The 12,744-nt window shown below is 37.5% G+C and overlaps 1 protein-coding gene across 3 annotated transcripts; it reads right to left on the minus strand.

Annotated features, from left to right (window-relative positions):
• Positions 1-95: 95 nt before the first annotated feature.
• IMPA1 (inositol monophosphatase 1) lies at positions 96-12,367 on the minus strand. 3 transcript variants are annotated; one of them, XM_065628181.1, is made up of 9 exons: positions 12,296-12,367; positions 10,563-10,644; positions 9,238-9,371; positions 7,178-7,282; positions 5,794-5,839; positions 5,546-5,654; positions 4,728-4,836; positions 3,100-3,251; positions 97-2,653 (listed from the first exon to the last, which is right to left on the minus strand). In XM_065628181.1, the coding sequence occupies exons 2-9, from the start codon at positions 10,623-10,625 to the stop codon at positions 2,535-2,537; spliced, it is 837 nt and encodes a 278-aa protein (XP_065484253.1). In that variant the 5' UTR covers positions 10,626-10,644; positions 12,296-12,367; the 3' UTR covers positions 97-2,534. The 3 variants fall into 3 exon arrangements, with proteins under 3 accessions (XP_065484255.1, XP_065484254.1, XP_065484253.1); XM_065628183.1 differs by lacking the exon at positions 12,296-12,367 and having other exon boundaries at positions 96-2,653; positions 10,563-10,637; XM_065628182.1 differs by lacking the exons at positions 9,238-9,371; positions 10,563-10,644; positions 12,296-12,367 and adding an exon at positions 8,398-8,486 and having other exon boundaries at positions 96-2,653.
• Positions 12,368-12,744: the final 377 nt, after the last annotated feature.

Genomic DNA, 12,744 nt, shown 5'->3' on the forward strand with positions numbered 1-12,744 from the left:
TTTTATTGTTTTGAACATTCAGAGACTACCTCTCATATATAATCGCTCAAAAGCATTTTGATTACACAGCAATCACAACTTCTCTGTTTTACTACAAAAAACACTTACTAAAAATGTTTGCGAAAATTGCAGGCTAGCACACAGAACCAAAAAGTAAATGCCTTTAAACTTACAACATTTCGGTGTCCTTTCACAAGATGAAAGAAGTGGCCACATATTACATGAAGAGTCATCTGAGAGGATAATGCTTAGCAAACTAACAAACAGGGATTTCTCATGTCATTGAAAGGAGACTGAAGTTAGAAAGCAAGCAGACAGTTCATGAAAGGTGCTACTATAGAGTAAAAAAGCAAAACTAGGCTGGTCTCCAACACAGAGAAGACCATGATGTGAAATTCATGTAAATTTTTCCTCAAAGAGCATTATTAGAAAAGCTAACAGTGAGAAAGTGACATGCTTCAATCAGCTCATGGGCCTCCAAAACAAATCACAGGCACGATAATCTGTGAAGTTTGAGCTCTGAGGTTAGAGATGGTTAATGTACCATGGTCTCACAGGAAGGTGTTGGAATATTCACTCTAAAAACCTAATGCAGGTGTATTAATAATCCCACTTCTATAAAGGTACAAGAGTTTATTATGTATGTACATCAGAGGCCAAGAAAGTGTTCAACTCAGAAAGTTTGGAGCCCACAAATCCAGCTTGTTGAGACCCAGCATTGTCCTCTGAGAAATGTTAAGAAAGGATGCACAGCTGAAGCTGCTGCTGCTAAAGCAGATTTATTTTGAATGTGTTCTCCCATCTCAAGTATTTTTTAGACATCTCTCCATTTCACAAATACATCAATTTTAAAAGTTATGCAGAATTCGTTATACAAAAGCCACAGAAATGGTACAGTAGACATAGTTCTCAAGACATAATGATCCCACGTCATTTACAGCAATGAAGTTACAGTGAAATGCTCAAAAAAGTTTATATCCTTGTCAATCTGAATTTTAAAAGTAAAATTAATATAAGTCTGGCTTTTAGACAAGACCTTTAAATAGCAGGCTGATCTCACTGATGTTTATCATCTGGAACTAGATACAACTTCAAATTATGTATTTCTGCAAAATCTGCAAAAATCAACTGATATAAATGCCTGAAATTTATAATAAGAGATCTGTTGAATCTTGAAGACAGAAAACACCATTTTCCAAAATAAAAATAGTAGGACAGCAGTACAAAGACTCAGGTTTTCCAAAGCATTGCTGTATCTTGACTGGACCTCCAATAAGACAACTTCCTTTAGGAAACTTTATACACAGAAAAAATCAGTCTAAAACTGTTTTGTTTTGGTTTAAAGTGCATTAATTATTTGAACAGGAAACTGATACTTTTAACAAGCTTAAATACAAAAATTCAAAGAACTACTGTAGTTATTGAAGTTTAGAACAATTGACACCAAGGACGAGATTACTAATATTTCTTAAATTTATAAACCCTTTAGGTTTAGATATGTATCTTCTTTTGTGCCTGTACACTCTATAACACAATGGAAACCTGCTCCTGGTTGGTCACTGCTTCCATAACTTACAGAAAATGATGTAAAAAATCTGGCCTATGGGCTTATTTTTTGCCAGCTGAGTTACTGAAAACTCTCTTGGATTTTAATAATTCCTTAGACTTTGAAACTGGCTCAGCAAAGGAGAAACTCAAGCAAAATTAAGAGGAATTGTAACTGCCAAGAATAAGATACAGGACCTTAGTATGAGTTGACCGTAATGGCCAAACACAAATCATACTTCATCTTAATTTAGAGTAAGTCCATTTGGTGAGAGAAGGTGTGCTCAGAAATTTTTTCTGGGAGAGGCACATATTTTCTGGCACAAGAACAACTATTTTTGCAACTGTAATGAATTTGCAAGCGTACTGGCCACGTAAGAGGCTAAAGAAGAGACTGTGTTTATCTACTATAAGAAAGGTAGACTACAAAAACAGTGATAGCTCAATAATAAGGGCTTTAAATTAGAGCAAAAACTACAAGGAACTAAAAAAGGATTGGAAACCTGCGAACTACCTCTACAAAGAAAGAATGACTGATGACACTGCAGAAAACAACACACAAGACAGCGAAAGACTGGATAAATAGTAATGCCTTCATCTTTCAGGGTTCAGGATCGGATGTGATGCTGTGGTGTTTAGACAGTGAATTTTCTTTCTTCACTTATGCAACTAGAGATTTTTATTTATCTATACACAGAGAGTCTCTTGCTATGTCTTCCAGTGTAGTATAAAATTTGAAAATATTAGTTGTATATATTTGCTTCTTTTTATAGATCTTTATGTAATTGTGATGTTAAACAAAATATTTAACAGGAAAAGCTTACTTACAACGTTGGTCCAATCTCAAAACAGCACTTAGCAGTCACACCAGCACTGAAAGACTACCATTTATTTATCTATCTTTTTATCAGGTTTGCAGCGTAGAACAACCGACACATGGCACTATAAGACAACATTATATAATTACATTTAAGGTGTAGTTTTGGTATTCAGTTGGTTGCATCATCCCTTTTCAGAGGAATTATTTGAAGTGCTTTGGCTATTCTCTCTGCTATAGCTCGACTACTTGCTGCAATTATTCTTCGAGACATCAAATCAAACGGTCCACCTAGAAATCAAAGCAAGAAAAGTAACTAGGTTATAGCTGGAGAAAATTAAAAGTCATTAAGAAAATGAACATTGAAAGAAATCAAGTGTAATGATACATTACTATTTAGGACCAAATTTTCCCCCTGTATAAAAATGCACTTAACAGGTATCTTGTATGAGCTACATTTAAATTCTCTGCAGTGTATGTTCACTGTCTTTTTTCATTCTCGCAGGTGCTCAGCCAAGGGAGTAAAGCCTGGCTTGCAGCTTAAGCTTGTTGTACAACTGACTCTGTCTGTTAACTGGATTCTCTCTTTGTCAGTTAGCAGGATGGGAACCCTGTTCAGTAGCAGTAACTTGGAAAGAGGATGGAAAAATCCCTTTGCCCTCTCATTTCAGCTATGTTTTGCTCCCAGTTAGCTATTTAGAAGGACAAAAGAGTATCATGCATGCCCGTGTATTTACCTGATACATCTAGCAGCACTCCCCCTGCTTCAGTAATAATGATTCCAGCCCCTGCCATATCCCAGCAGTGAATCCCCATTTCATAATAGGCATCAGCTCCACCCGTTGCCACAAGGCACATGTTCACAGCTGCCGTACCCACGGCTCTAATCCTAGAGGAGACACAGTTGTTTGTTTAATTGAGGACAGTTTGTAAGGAGGTCACAATGTCCGTGTACGCTGCACAGAGAACACAAAAGCATCACAGGCAAAATGAACTGAGCTAAAGAAATGTGATGGAATGCTGCAGTGAAACAAACAAAAAACTGCGGACAAAGTTTGGCTTAAGTAGCTTGAAGAGCTCTCCGAATTAGCAATTTTCCAGAAATAACATTTATTAATTCTACTGAACAATTTTGTTTTAGAGTCAAAACACATCTTAAACCACTTCTTAACCTAAAATATGTTATTGAAGGCACCCACCCATGAAACAATACCATTTGCATTCTGAATACAAGACTTTAAGTAGAGTGTACACTGATCTCGGCATTGAAAAAAAGTTACTTCAGTTTCTCTGGTGATGCTCAGTGAGCATCTCCACCTTGCAAAAAACCCTAACAGCAGTAATAAAAAAAATAAATTGCACAGCATAAATTTGGTCCTGATAATTTCATCAAAATCCTTGTGTTACAAATTCCAGTTTCTTTTTTGAAATGTTGATGCACTTAGTAAGTGTGACTTGTACAGGTAATTGCAGTTATTTCAATTATAATTAAAATGTACATTAAACTGTAACTGATAGCAGCTAAGTTACTGCAAGAAGCAACTTAAATCAACCGCAGTGTCAATTTATTGTTTATGAATAAAATACCAACTTTGAACTGACAAAACACCTAAAATGCATTCCTTACTCACAATTTAGCATATATTCTTAATGACATCAGAAGACTTTTTGAAAGTACAAAAAAATCTACATGTAAAGTTTCAAAACAAGAATCCTGAGAATCTCAGGATAAAACTATAGGCCCTTTTAGATCAGAAACACGAGCAGGGTTGAGTAACAAAAAAATCCTGTCTACTGAAAACAACTTTAGCCATAAAATGGTTTGCAGAAATGTAGGTTTTGGCTTATCTGGAGAAGAAGCGAATGTAACCAAAATAAGAGCAGTTGAGGGACAATTTCGACTGCTCAGACAAATTTTAAAAAATTGGACAGGGTTGAAAGAGGAAAGGGAGATCTACTTTTGTCTTCTGAGATATATATAAAAACAATTTTCATTACTATAGGGAAAGGAAACTAATAAATGTAACATAGTTTCTGTTTATCCAGTTTTACTCCTTGTGTGCTTCTGAGAAAAAAAAGCACAAAATTGTATTTCATTTTTTAAACTAATAAATACTTTTTAGTCCTACAAGACCAAACATGCTTCACTTCTCAGTACTGATTGTTGGGGTTCTCTCATATATGTCCCAGCTTGAAAAAGTTAAACAAATTTTCTCTGCAGAAGCTACTAGACAATAACACGTAAATCATATTTCACATTTAAGGTGTCAAATGTAACGCAACCAGTCCTTCCTAAAACTGATCATATTTACATATTTACAATAGTAACACTATCAGTAAATATAAAAACCAGGAAATATCTTACCCATGAATAGGAATACTGAGAAGTCTTTCCATGTTAGAAAGAATTATCTTTATAGTCTCTGGATCACGATTTGATCCCAATTCTGTTACTAAAAGGGATTTTGTAATATCTGGAAAAGAAACAAAACCTCACTTTTCCAACAGTTCAACTTATACAGTAACAGTAATTAGCAGAGTTTACTTCATTGCTTTCTTACAAGACTGAATAAAAGATATTTTAATGTAAATATTACATATATTGAATGTATTAAAAATCCGTCCTTACATGGAAAATGGCAGGAAAAAATAAAATACAGCAAACGAATCACAATCTGGTTAAATCGTGCATGTCACTAGTAAATAAAATTATATTGTTATAAAAAGTAGAACAGTCCTCAGATCTTTAAAGGTCCCACTTTAAGTGTGGATTTTACTTTACATAGGGTGGTAAGTATACAAGAATGACACTGATTTAAACCATTAGTTTACACCTGGAAGAAGTTGAATTGTTTGGTAGATTGGTTACAGACTCTCAAACACAACCACAGAGAGACTACAGACATACAGAGAATTAAAAGCAAACAAGCCAACCACAAAAGCACACAGGGAACAAAATCTTCAGCTGCTGAGTCCTGATTTTGCAAAAATCACGAGCATGTTATATGCAAAGAGAACATAATAGCCGTTTCTCAAAAGTGAACAACCCATGGCCAAAGAAGTTGGCTTTGCAAAACAAAACTATGAGCTAAGAAACAGGAATTTATCTAAGTGTAAAACTTTTGATGCCTCATTTGCAAAATAAATGTAATTACTAGAAATAAGCTACTCAATACGGCTTACCTTCTTGGCCTGATACTTGAAGTTTTTGACCATTGCAAAATGCACCTTTTCCTTTTCTGGCAGTATACATCTTGTCTTCTATACAACTATACACAATTCCAAACTCCATCTGGAAGAAAAAGTAAAGATATCTTGAGGTTTTTTCCCTTTCTTCCTATTTACTGTGAAAATATAGGTCTCAGTTATAAGTAGCAACAAGGAATTAATTTGGTTTTGCTTGATTAGATATTAAGTAAGAGAAAGTATACCTTTTTGTTTACAACAAAGCCAATTGAAACTGCCACAAATGGAAACCTACAAAACAAAACATTTTACTAATTTATAGTGAGATACTATGCTTCTTTCATAACCATGCTTATTCTTAATAAAAACAATGTTCAGTTAAATGTAATGTACATTTGAAAAAGAAACTTGGACTACATAGGAAATTATTAATTTTCTGGAACTTGTGCAATTCACTGTGAAAACAGACCCCATAACACTGATTACCATTTAAAATACAGACTTTTCCACCCACCAGCTCAGGGACTGCCATCCCTGTTGCAGCTGGTTACAGCTGTTACTAGCCTGGGGACTGTCATTTTATAGTCACAGAATACAACAAGCCTCTGTGCTACTAACCTTTCTCAGAAGGAACAAGCTGGCCCAAACAGTGTCACCACAAGAAGCAAGTCACCTCTGCCCCCACCTCCACTTTCTACACCAAAGGAATGGGAAAGACAGATATTGAAGTGAGAAGGAAGAACACGGGGGAAGAGTGAGGGCAGCGGGAGTACACAGGACACCGTGGGCTGCACTCCAGTCTTACTAAGTTTTTAGCAATCAACCAATTAATTTTTTGTTATTTTTTTTACTCTTCAAAATTTGCAGTTCCAAAACATTTGCTTTAATTACTGTCTGCAAAACATACAGACTTAAGTCTGTAAATTCAGCAGAATGGGTTCTTTTTGTATAGCTTTTGAACATGTCACTTAGCAGGATTCAGCAGCTGTTTAAAGCCATAATGCGCATAGCAGCAGTCATTTCAAATTTGGAACCAAGTACACTCAGAAAAGCTTGTCAGGGCCAAAATCTATCACATTTCAAAGAGAGAAGGGATAGGCAGTCAGCATTACACCAAAAGTCCCCTCCTGACCCTAGTGCAAAATACCACTAGATGATCACTCGTGATATTCTCTTCTCTTTCATGGTAGCGGCTCCTAGACCTCAGTGAATTTAAAATTTCCTAGAAATCAGCCCTTGGAGCCGTTATTGCTTCTCACCAAAGCCTCTCTGAAGAGGTTCCAACTCCTAATTCTGAGTCCTGTTGCTTTACTGTTAAAATCTGCCCACCTATCTTTGGCACCTGTGCCAAAGGCTGCTAACCCTTGCTATACAGTACAGGCCTCTCATGGAACAACTGCTGTTGGTTACAGAGTGACACTACTGTAATACTTACAGAAATACTAAAATGATTACAAAAATTGCCCAGTGGCTCTCAATAACGCAAACAGTAATTTGTAACTATTAACAAGTTCATAGTACCTCTTTTGAAGCAATTTAAAAATGAAAAAACCTTACTTTCATGGAACTGGAGAGAGAAAAAAGGTAATCAGTTGAAGTTGCTAACATAAAAAAAAAAGGAAGGTGGACCTGTGTACGAAGTTCGTAGTTCCGTCAATAGGGTCTATAATCCATGTGGGGTTATCTGTCAAAATGCTGCCCTCTCCAGCTGCAACAGATTCTTCTCCGATGAAGCTAGAATAGTAAACACATTTAAAAGATATGAAGAAATTGTTTAAAAGGTCTGAATTACACCACTGTCCTTGAAATTAAAATTTGTAAAGTGAGATGTAGTTTTGGTACCACCAGTGATCATATGTTAAAAGTTGAGAAATACACAATTTATCCGGAAAGTACCAACCACATCTGACAAAGCTTGCATCAATATTTATGATGTCAGAGATAAGCACAATATGTGGGGAAAAGAACTTTATATTTTAATATCCATCACTGGCACTTAGCATTCAGAAGTTTTCATAATTTTCTCCAGTAACAGCAGCATCAAATTTTGGTCAGAGTACTTGTGGCTATTTATACCTTTCAGTTCATTTGTACTACAAACCACTATTTTTTAGCTTGTGTTTTAACTGAAGAAAGCCTTTGTGGTCATGTGCATCTGGATATATCACTGCAGTAACTGCTAAATCTGTAGTCTGATTTCCAAATATGACAAAGTTATTAGCCTCAAACCTGTTCAGTTTTACAAGCATTACAAAAATTGTAACATGGTAAAGGTAAAATCCAAACCAGAGCTCCTCCTGAAGAAGACGGCAGAGTGCATGCTCAACCGTAATACTAAATCCAGGGGATACACAAGGCACAATGCCACAGGAACCCAAATTTCACAATTTTTCCTGCTCACAAGAGTATTTGTTTTGAACTACAAAATTACTGGGATGAGTATAAGTAGGTGGAATTCTCTTCTATGCCTTTCGCATGTTGTTAAATTTATCATGTTACTCAACCTATGAAAGATATGCAAACACATGCTTTCCTCCACAAACATGCAAAATAGGGAGAACTGCTGAGAATAAACAAATCAGGTCTCTTTAACATTAATTAGGAGTTTTATGATTAACTATGGAAGTGAAGATGATTGCTCAGAAAGAAACAGCATGTTTCCAAAAAGCAGCAGATCTTCACAAAGCGAAGAGAGGGACTGAATAGCTATTCAGGTGGATGAGTAATTCGTTAGAAAGAGAAACTCAGTACCAGTATTTCTAATGTGATACCAATTATATAATATAAAAAGAAGCTAAAATACTCTAAAATGCTATTTCAATGTCATTCCATAAGTCTGTATTACTTACACTAATTTGATTAGGCTACTGACATTTTGCATCACCTCAGTTGTTCCAATTTTATGCATTGTTGTTATGTTTCACATATACAGCTACAATAAGAAAATCTTCAAGAAAATGCAAGAAAAATTAGCAAACCCACTTTAAGGAAACTGTATTACACTCAAGTCATCATGTCAAAATGGGAAAGAAGTCCCATGTAACTAAAACACATGCAATTCACCCTTCAAGAATACATATATTTTAGAGGGCAGGAGGGGTGGGGGGAAGGAAAAAAAGGAAGAGCAATTAAAAAATGAATATTTTATACGTCAGACTTTCAGTTATGCAGAATCAGAAGATCCTGTCTTCTAAGGACGTTTGATGTTCTTAAACTGTATGAGATTTGCCAAAGGCACACTCAGTACCAACGAGACCCATCGAGCACAGACAGCAAAGACATCCTAGTTCTAACAGCCAATAGCAGACAAGAAGTTTGGGTTCCAGGTATCTTGGGGCCACCTTTGATTCTCCAACACAAATAACAAAGAAGTTATTTACAGCTGGCTCAACTTTCAGCATGAGTCTTAAGCAAGGCTAAACTCATGTCAGTAGTCCCTGGAGACACCTCATTTTGTTACTACAGCCCTCTAATATAATAATCAGCTACCAATTTATTTAGAAACATTGAGACTTAAACCCACTACTACCGTAAATACTTAATATACTGAGGGGAGGGGAGAATTCTGTATCTTTCCAGCACACCAATTGTAATGAAATTTTACCAAGCAAAATCGTTAACTTTCCATTTTCTTCTTCCCGTCACCTCTCCCTTTCTTCTATGAAAAGCGTATTGATAAGAAGCCGTACCTGTGAGAAGGATACTTTTCTTTTATCAAAGAAATAAGAAAGTTTTCTACTTTTTGATCAGTTTCTGTCACCAGATCTACTGGTGAACTTTTAGTCATAACAGATACTTCTTCTTTGAGTGCTCCACGGATTATCTGTTAACAAAAGGAAGAAAAATAAAAAAGGGAAGAGAAAAAGAGCTTTCTCCATTAACAGTATGGAAAATGTTAGTTTTTCCCCAAAATTTGAGCATATTTTTTACCGTCATCTTCTATAATGCCCACACAATACACAAACACAAGCAGTGACAAAACCTGGATTTAACTGCAGGAGCTGGAGTTTAACCTTGCATCTATCTCCAATCCTTACTCAGCACAAACTTTTACATGATCTTAAATCTATGTAATACAAGAAGAACCACTGGTACATGAAACTGAGCTCTATTGTGTTAGAACAAGTTTTAGATTTATAAATTTAAATACCAGAGTTAAATGAAACACTTAAGACTGAGCTTAAGTCAGCAATTTTTGGCCATAACCTGCATTTGTGATCTTAAAACTATCAGAATCAGCTTAAGCAAGAATCCATACCGTACAGTCCACGAAATTATTTTACTATAACTTAGAAAGATTTTCTGAGGGAAGACTTTAATGAGTTCATTGCAGGGACAATGTTCTGCAGATTCTGTGGCTCCAGGGGACAGAATTAGTACTTGTGCAATCTTGTCTGGCTGCGACAGCATTCCAATGTACCAAGCAGAACTACCAAGAGCTGAACATTTGATAACGGCTCTTATGCTGAGGCTCTGCCAAGTTTTTCTAACTCTTCTTAGATCATAAACGGGCAAAGCACCACCACAGCAAGGGATGCTTCTTATTTACAGAAGTAAAGCACTCTTCTTGAAGAGAACGCAATATGGTATCTTGTGTCAACAACAAGCCACTGCACAAAGTTGACTGAGGTGTTCACAAGACAGACAGTCAACAGCTTTCAGGTAGTAAAATAATAAGGTGGACAGGTACAGTTTATGGGGAGAAACGGAGATACTCTTTGTTTACCACAACTCAGACTTTTTTTTTTTTTAAATCAAATTTAAGGAAGAAAAGATACTCCTTGGTCTTTAATCAGACTCTGGTCCAAAGAAAGGTGCAAAGTTGTTTTCTTAAATTAACCAAGCTGTAAATATGAAAGACACTCCAATCTTGAACATCACCAAATGATTCTGCTAGTTTATTTTTTTGACAAAATACTCCTCAGAAGAATATCCAACATCAAACTCCTTCAAAAACTATATACATACTAGACTCAGTAAATCATGTTATTACTTATAAGTAGTTTATACTTACCTCCCCAGCTTTCCTTGCTAAATCAACTGCATAATCCATACATTCTTGCCAAGGATCTGCCATCTTTTCTTAGATATGGAGCCTACCAAAAGGATAGATCAACACAAAAATTATTATGGCTACGTTTTTTTCCAAATCTTAATTTTCCGCTCTCCCTGTTCTGGACTGCACTGGTTTCTCCTTGCTGGAATATGGAAGTTTGTCCTACACTTTACTCTGAAAAAAAAGAAGTATTAAAAGCTTAGTCTAAGTTACCATATTTTTCCCCACATTTTCTGATTATCAAAAAGGCATGACATCAAAACATTAACAAGTATGGAAAGTCAGTCTTGAAAGATACAAGAACTTACAAGGCTCCACATTTAGACACTGACCTCAATGTACATAAAGGCTCTGAAAAGCAATAGTGTGGTTACACACAAGCAGCTTCTCAAATACAGCGTACAGCTCAGGGCCTTTTTGCTTAAAAATACTAGAATCTTCAGTGTAATTTACTGTAGAAGACTGCTGACATAGAGCTGAGTCTATTTTTAAGTATGGTTTAAATTACTTTGAATATCTTAAATTAGAAGAATAGCATCTTAAACCTCAAATCTATCCTTTCTGCATTTCAGTCCTTCATGCTTTGTTCTAGGGGTTTATTCCAAACACAAATATGAAATGGTTTTGATTCTACATGAGAAAGTTAGGCTTTAAAAGCGCCTTCTATATTCTTAAATATTATGAAGCAGTACAAGCTACCTATGTATCTCTACTTCTCTACTTTTGTGAGCAATGTGAAATACAAAACAGCAGATCATACATTATTTCTGATACACCCCGAACAGTCCACAAATCTGTTCAATGCTGCAGTGGTATTCTGAATTTTGGAAGTCTGTTTCTTTTTTGAGACCTAACCCTTTCAGGAGCCTTCTGGGTATTTCCTACTTCAGCAATTAAGTCTTCAAGTGATGACCTGAGTAACAGTTTTGTAACACCTGCAGATTCGCAAATAGTAGGCAAATTATTATTAAAAAACCAGCACTAAAACAGTAGTAAAAAACCCATGCAATTAACGTGATCCATGAGTCCCCAGTCCAGTCACCCTGATCTAATGCTCCTTGCCTTGTTCTAAATAGCTACAGATGGCTAGAAAAGCTAGGTAAAATGGAAAGGGTATGATGCCTCAATTACGTTAATAATGTTCTTTACTTTTGGAGTGTAGGTTCTGTTATATAAATGCAGAAATAATTTGTCAGGACACAGAACTGGGTACAACAGCAGTGAAGGTACTGTTACCCATAAAAGACGGGTAGCGGTGGTGGAGCCTTAAGGACACTGACTGGCATCCAATACAACGGCACAGCCTCATGTGCCAGAAGAAACAAAAAATCATTTACAATGAAAACCTCACCAAAACTGCAACTCCAGGACACGTATTCTAACTAAATACCAGCGCCTACATGGACTGGAGTAAGCGTATTATTTTTCCCCAGCTTAGTTTTGTCTTCTCTGGCTTCCCCGCGACGAGCTTGTCCCACAAGCTCAGGCCGCGGATACAGCGCAGAGGTTCGGACCCCGGGTCAGAGGTTCGGATCCCGGGCTGGCACGTCTGAGGGGCGGCCCGCACTGCCCGAGCGGGCTGAGGGCGCTTCCCGCCCTGCCGGTGACAGGGCCACGCAGCCGCCGGGGCAGCAGCGCATCCTCCTCACAGTGCCCCGAAATGGCGTCGGAAGGAGCAGGAAGGAGCTCACCGTTGCCGCTCTCCGCCGCTGCCACCTCCGGGGCTCTCTCCGCTCCCGCTGGGGCGCGCAGCCGCCCAGTGCGCAGGCGCCAGGGGAAGCCGTTAACCCCGCCCCCTTCCTGGTGCTCGCGGGCTGCACTTGCGCCTGCGCGGTGGGTGCTGGGGGAAGAGGCGTGGCTGCCCCCACAGCGCGCAGGCCGGAGCTGCGGGTGAGGTGGTGAAATTAACTTTTAATGTCGACTTCCAGTACTATTCAATGTGTTCATCAGCGACTTGGATGAGGGACTAGAGTGCACTGTCAGCAAGTTTGCTGATGACACCAAGCTGGGAGGAGTGGCTGACACGCCAGAAGGCCGTGCTGCCATCCAGAGACCTGGACAGGCTGGAGAGTTGGGCAGGGAAAAATTTAATGAAATATAACAAGGGCAAGTGTAGAGTCCTGCATCTGGGCAGGAACAA

This window comes from Caloenas nicobarica, chromosome 2, assembly GCF_036013445.1.
Source record: "Caloenas nicobarica isolate bCalNic1 chromosome 2, bCalNic1.hap1, whole genome shotgun sequence".
NCBI lineage: Eukaryota > Metazoa > Chordata > Aves > Columbiformes > Columbidae > Caloenas > Caloenas nicobarica.